Here is a 6,957-nt window from a genome sequence, read left to right as displayed (position 1 = left end):
TAGTCATTTTAGGGATTTGGAAATACTTTAGGGATTTCGTAGCCATCTTTTTTTTCTCATCCGCCTCGATGAAAAAGACATCATCTACTTAAGTGATATTTGAATCTTTCGTTCGACGATGAGATCTTCTTGCCGATCTTAATGGTGGTGTTGAAAGATATCAATTTTCTAGGTATGGATTCCAGATCTTGCTTCGTCGAACCGATTTTGGATATTTTCTCGTAGTTGACCTGAGGAGGATTGTCCTCGCAATATTTGGCCCCGCTGCTACATCCTCAACAATGGCGTATTGACTCGCTAGTGACATGGATCATGCTGTTTGGTTGCTTTTTCTTGGCATATTAATATCGGTACTCTTATCGATGTTGATTAACCACTCTAATAGTTGCATGTGTGCATGTAGCTTTGGTATTCCGGTTCAAATTAAAATTGTAGGAGAGCCTTTCTTGGTATTTATAGGTTTGTGATTGGTATCTATGTTCGACTCTTTTAGAAAAACTTGTGTCAAAGACGAAGAAAAGAGTTTAAGGGCACCTTTGATTTATAGGATTTACATAAAAATTACGTAGAATTTAGATACTATGAAAATTATTTCTACACAACTTGTATGATTCATAGGAACATATTCTGTACGAGTTCATTCTATAGAAATATTGTAGTGTAAATTCTATAGGAACAAAACATTGGATCGTACCTCATAAAAAATTCCTTTGGTATAATCAGAGGGAACTCATCTTTTCATAGGATTCATCTAGTCATGATATCTCAATCCTATGATTTTCATATTGCTATATTTTCCTATCCTATGAATCAAAGGAGTCCTAAAGACCTTGATTTTTTTTTACTTTTTAAACTATATTTTATAATCGATGGAGATGGCTATGCCTCTATCATGTACTGCGTTTTCTCAATGGATTACATTCCCTAGAACACTAGCCATTCTCAATTCGTAGGAACAAAAAAATAACCTCAAGACAATCGGAAAGTCATTTTAGCTCCCGAGCACTGGTGCTCTCGACCAGTTAGGAACTTTAAAAATTTATATTTGCAGGTTTTGAAAAATTATGAAGTAAAATTCTAAAAAGTGGCTAATGATATATCTTACTAATGTGCAAAATCTCAATTTCAAATGTTTTGTATTCTGAGCTACACAAGACATAGTCTGTTTTTTTAGAGATTTGAAATCCACCATGCTCAGATCTACACTTTTATTATTTTTTGAGCCCAAACTGCACATTGTTTGCAATTGAAAAATTTCTCGTTTGTGAGATGTATTACTGGCTACATTATAATTTTTTTAAACTTAAAAATATTATTTCCATTTTTTAATATAAAGAGAGCTGGTGCCCATATGCATTAAATCTCTGTGCCAAAACAATGCATCAGATTCCCTGGAACACTAGCCATTCTCAACCTTAAATCACAAAATAAAATACTAAGCAAAAAGGGAAAAGTTGCTCTCCGCATTTCGCCACCTGCCTGCCATGCGTCCGTGGGTCCCACCATGACTCTCTGACACGTGGCCCCACCGCTCAAGAACTTCTCCTTCCTCGTGTCCGGCCCCAACCCCCACCGCCCAACAGAACAGAAACCCGAACCCGTCCACCTCACCGCAGCCATGGCCGTCGAGCGACCCGTGCGGCTGGTGCTGGACGCGTCCCTCCTCCTCCTCGATCCGGTCGCGGGCGGCGGTACAGGGGAGGTGGCGCCGGCTCTGCGGCCCGGGGCGGAGGCGCTGCTCCGGCGGCTGCGCTACTCCAATCTCGGCGTGGTATGGGCTCTGCTCCTGACCCGTTCGCGCGATCTGCGGTTAAGTGCTATGATTGTGTGATCACCGGAGCTCGTTGCTTGGTGTTATTGGGTTCTGAGCGAGTTAGTATCGATGGCCTATTGCATATACCGATTTTGGGAATTCGTTCATTTCTTTGAGCACAACTAGTTGAAATGTTACCTGGGTAACATGTCCCCATTGATATGGGTGTTAGTGTAGGTTAATTGTATCCTCGTGAAGTCGTGATGATGTGATGTAATTGTTCGTTGACGTTCATGTCATTAAGTCATGAAGCTTGAACATGTATTAAATGTCTAGGCAACTGACTGCTCCTCTTGCTACTTTTTTCAGGCAATTTGCAGTCCGAAGGAAATGCCAATGAATGTGGTCTCTGTTTAATCCCGTCTTGAACTTTTTTTTTTTCATAATTATTGTTTCTGATACATCTCAGTGATACTGCTTATGATGGAGTCTGTACATAGTATACTTAAAATGGAAGTGGTTACAAGTTAAGCCGCATGATCCCTTCAGATCTTTTGGCACTTTCATTTAGAGCTTTGGTAACCAACATACTTACAGTCATTCTATAAGCCACTCAATATCCAGATATTTCACCATATGCCCCTACAAACTCAAGATGTAGACATGATGACTCTTGTTGCAAAATATCCGGCTAGATTGATTTTTCCAAATGCTGCACTTGCACTTATCACTCTTGATATCTGAAAAGGTATACTCTTGGTACCCGTTGTGCAGTTAAAACTTGCAACATTTCTGGCCAAAACCTTTCCTAACTCTCAGTCTACTGTGCTAATATTTTTATATTATCCTCAATGAAATAAATCCCTGCCATCGCAAGTTTGCAACACTATATTCCCCTTTTTCTACAAGGCATTACGCTGTAAGTGTATTACATCGTTTTTAAAGTAGTATATGCTTACACAGGGATTTTCTGTTGCTTTTATTAGTCAGATTTTCTGGAAAAGACAGCAAATGTGCACTCCTTTGGATATACATTACTACCTGCTCCAAGTGGGAACATTTTACTAGATGAGTCGATGTTAGAATGGAGCAGATCAAGTTCCTGTTTTTATGCTACTTCCAGAGTGGATGAAGATTTGTGTTCTGCCCTTCAGAGTCATAAGTGGAGGGTTATTGCTGTAGGTAAGCATACATCAGGATGAGATGATAATTGTCCTTCTCGTGCTGTTCCCAGCGAGTCATTTTGCATCAGTACTTCATTCATGATATACTTCTGTGTAACTCATGCTGTTTTACATATTAGAAGGTGTTATTTTTGCCCTATGGGGGCTACTGATATTCTTCTTTTTGATCCAGATAATGAACGCGGAACAGAGGATTCTGAAGTTGTAAATATTAGCAAGCTTGAAGAGCTGCTTCTCACTTTGGCTACTTTAATAAAAAAGGTGAAATTGCTATTGGTCTCTACTTAGGCATTTCCCTTATATTCGTGTTGTGCAGTAACTTTGAATTTACAAGTGCTTTTGTTCAGGAAATATCTAGCTCATCTGTTTTGATGGTTGGCTATGCAATGAAACAATCCCGTGAACAAGACTTCGCCAAGGCAAGTTTTATATAGTGTATGTTACTGACTTCATAGTATTTGATCTCTACTGGTGCATCATTGTTCCTATATGGTTGCAGAGAGGAGCATTCCCCCTTTATCCTAGTAAAAATGGGCTTATCTTCGTCCCACTCTCATTTGAACTTCCTTTAGCTTCTCAACTTAATGAAGTTGACATGATCCTCCACAAAATGACTGATGAGATCGTCAGCATTGACCCAGACTGCTCCATCAGTTTTCCCAAGGGGATCTCATTTTCTGCAGGAATGTCTGAAATTATAAGGTAGTAAGATTCGCAGGAGGTAATCCAATGGATTTACATGTTAATATGTTCTATGCATATCTTTTTTAACTGAACCATGCTTTGTGGAGTCTCGGTAGTACTAATTTTTCTGTATTAAAAAGATTTGCATAGGAGCAACCCAATTATTGAAAAGTGCCTACAAATACAGTGTAAAACCTAATGCACAGTTCTTAGCTTGTACTCTATTGGTGCAATTGTTTGTTTTTTATCTGGTCAGGTTTTGAAATTGCTACCATCTACTTGTGTTTCACTAAAGAAGGAACAAACAATGCAATGGAAAAGATAGATTGCCACTTGAGGTTCTTTTTGAAGGAACATATGTGATGGTAGTTTGATATGAAGATATGTACATGGGATATCATTACCAAAGCAACAAATAGCAAACACGTCTAATAGTGTCCCTTTTTGATGCATGAGCATATGTATTTGATAACTTGCTGTATAATAATTGATAATCTTAGTTTACTATTTTTGAGCAGTTAAAAAGGTTATGTTTTCACTAAAACCCTCTTTGTTAAGCAGGTTTATGGAAGAGTACCCTGATTTTTGTATCATTGATCCATTCAAAAACATTTCCCCATTGTTGGATCGTCTTCAGATTCAAGAAATTCTAGTTAGATTGCAAGAACTTGGCACTGAAGGAAGGCCCAAACTCAGAGCACCCCATTCGTTGAAGGTCCTTTTATCTGAAATACACTTATGCAGAAGTCTGACTTTAGTGCTTTTATGTTGTTTGTTACTGACATCTCCCATCTTTAGACGATCCTGTTTTATTGCACTTCTAAAGAGCATTTATTTGTCTTGCATTTTTCTTAAGCTTACCTATGATTAACTTTGTCTTGCGTATTGAGTTTCCTTGCTATTTTATAACTCAGGTAAAAAACTTCCATGGCAGTGAGTTACAGAAGCAACTGGCGGAAACTAATTTATCATTTCCACTCATTGTGAAGCCACAAGTAGCATGTGGAGTTGCGGATGCGCACAATATGGTAGCTTGTTCTCTTTGTATTTATTCATGTATCAGTTGAATGTTGTGGTATGCATGAATTTCCAGTCATATCCTCTCGTCACCATTCACATGAAGATGGTTAGGGCACACATTGTGCTACTTAATCCCTTTTAGCCAGGGTTGAATTTGTTTTTCTTATGCATCTGACTGAAAATTGTTGTCTGCAGGCATTAGTTTTTCAAGTCGAAGAATTTAGCAACCTTAGTGTGCCTCTTCCAGCTATTCTACAGGTAGAACTTTCTGCCTTTTCTCCCTCTGATGATGTCTTGCAGGGAAATAGGCATCTCTGATAGACTCTTAATGCATGCATTATATGTTCTGACAGTTAATCATTTCGCATCTTCACCCTACAGTACTATGTTACTAACTTTTCACATCACTATGTACTGCAACCTTGACACTTTTAGACATCTCATGTTGACTTCCTGTCCTGTTGAGTTCTGTGCTTCAACTTCTCACTTCACTCTGCAGCTCTGTGCCTATTAACTACAGTTTACGAACTGAAATGTGTAGATTTTATTTGTGTGATGTAGGAATACATTGATCATGGATCCAAGATATTTAAATTTTATGTAATTGGAGACAAGGTTTTCCATGCCGTCAAGAACTCCATGCCCAATGCAAGTTTGCTAAAATCGTCATCAGGAGATGAACCTCTTACGTTTAACAGGTACACTAGGAACAGTTTTATGTATTGGCACGGTATTGGATGCCTTTCACATTCATCTGTTGAATTTTACGCTTTGATGCCAAATTATAGTTGAATTTGCCTTCACAGTCTGAAGACTCTTCCAGTGGCTACCAAGGAGCAGCTACTGCAGAACAGGGTACAAGATAACAAATCTCTGGACATCGATGTAGTGGAAAAGGCTGCAAAATTTCTTAGGGAATCACTTGGACTAACGATTTTTGGGTTTGATGTTGTCGTAAGTATTTCTTTTTGTGGTCTTTGTATGACTTGGTGCTTTTAGAATCTAGGAAAGCTACAAAGAGTAGGTTCTTCACCTCCAGTCGCCACCATGTCTTCATCTGGCACATTCTACTTTGGAATTGTAAAAACCAGCATTTGGATATTGCAGGTTCAAGAGGGTACTGGAGACCATGTCATAGTGGACCTAAACTATCTTCCATCCTTCAAAGAAGTTCCTGACTCTGAGGCGATGCCCGCGTTCTGGGATGCAATCAGGCAGTCATACGAGTCGAAGAAAGGGAAGGGACAAACTTAGCCAAAAGCCTCGATGAAAATCATATACAATATCGGCGACGACATCCACACCATTTGGTGGAGAACACTACTCCTTTGTGTTGAGTTGACTCGCTGTCTAGAAGCAACAGCTTGTCTCTTAGAATCGTAGAGTACTTCGAAACTTTGCAGGCGGAGATGTACACAAATAATCCAGGAACGAAAACAGAAATAAAGCTCAATTGTGGATCAGTTCAATTAAGTTTAACCTCCTTCTTTTGTTGTATGTTGTATGATTTCCATATGAATGCGAGTGGCCTGTAGACACCTCACTGCAATGGATATGACATGATTTACTGCTGCTCTGCATGGACCATGCAACCTGTCGATGTCGGTTGACTCGGTTCTCTTTGTATCTGTTGTGTTCTTGTTTCTGAATTACATCATCAGGATACAAATGGATGCGACATGTTTCTTCAGAAAATCCTGCTTTCCTTATGAAAGATTGAAACTGAATAGATTTGTGCCATGTGGAGGCCAAGGAGAAAGGAACACTTGATAAATGAATCATCTATTCTAATAATGCTTTCCATTCGGTTGTATCTCTGTCCCTTTCACCACCAGATTTGTTACATTTGTACAGATTGCGTGGTGCTCCAGGGAAATTTTCAGGATTGCCGGCCCATTTTTTGGCCCTTCACTTTTTTTTCTTCGAATGAACCCCTTAACTATTCAGGTAAGCTTCTGCCACTGTATTTGCATTATATGCAATCTGCTCTCCTGCGCCTCGGCACCTTCCTTAGCTGTTCACTCCTTGTGTAGAATGGACCTCATGAAGAGGGCAGCTGGCATGGCGAGGGGCGCATCTGCAGCTCCGGCGCGGAAAGGTGAAGACGAGAGCTTGGTTCTCTTCGGGGAACTGTACAAACATGATCAAGTAAAGGATATGAATCTCCTTGAACCAATGTTCTCTATGGAGTTTGAAGCTATCCAAGGTCAGATTTTTGTTTCTTCACCTGTCCATTTGTCATGAGATGCAAGTATTTTTTTCTTCTACTATTGCCATCTGGAGCTAACATGAGGTCTCGAGTAGCTGATTTCAGTA

The 6,957-nt window shown here is 39.5% G+C and overlaps 1 protein-coding gene across 1 annotated transcript; it reads left to right on the top strand.

Annotated features, from left to right (window-relative positions):
- Positions 1-1,603: 1,603 nt before the first annotated feature.
- LOC124653812 (inositol-tetrakisphosphate 1-kinase 6) lies at positions 1,604-6,138 on the top strand. The gene is made up of 12 exons (XM_047192881.1): positions 1,604-1,771; positions 2,123-2,158; positions 2,740-2,935; positions 3,110-3,198; positions 3,285-3,356; positions 3,437-3,639; positions 4,183-4,336; positions 4,536-4,649; positions 4,837-4,899; positions 5,203-5,339; positions 5,448-5,595; positions 5,749-6,138. The coding sequence occupies exons 1-12, from the start codon at positions 1,619-1,621 to the stop codon at positions 5,893-5,895; spliced, it is 1,512 nt and encodes a 503-aa protein (XP_047048837.1). The 5' UTR covers positions 1,604-1,618; the 3' UTR covers positions 5,896-6,138.
- Positions 6,139-6,957: the final 819 nt, after the last annotated feature.

This window comes from Lolium rigidum, chromosome 5, assembly GCF_022539505.1.
Source record: "Lolium rigidum isolate FL_2022 chromosome 5, APGP_CSIRO_Lrig_0.1, whole genome shotgun sequence".
Lineage (NCBI taxonomy): Eukaryota > Viridiplantae > Streptophyta > Magnoliopsida > Poales > Poaceae > Lolium > Lolium rigidum.
This window is presented reverse-complemented; position numbering and strand designations above follow the sequence as displayed.

Excerpts from the sequence above, each read along its gene's own strand:
- LOC124653812 (XM_047192881.1), top strand. The coding sequence starts at position 1,619 with ATGGCCGTCGAGCGACCCGTGCGGCTGGTGCTGGACGCGTCCCTCCTC. Across the intron at positions 2,936-3,109 it reads GTGGAGGGTTATTGCTGTAG|ATAATGAACGCGGAACAGAG; the intron begins GTAAGCATACAT and ends TTTTTGATCCAG. Across the intron at positions 5,340-5,447 it reads GAACCTCTTACGTTTAACAG|TCTGAAGACTCTTCCAGTGG; the intron begins GTACACTAGGAA and ends TTGCCTTCACAG.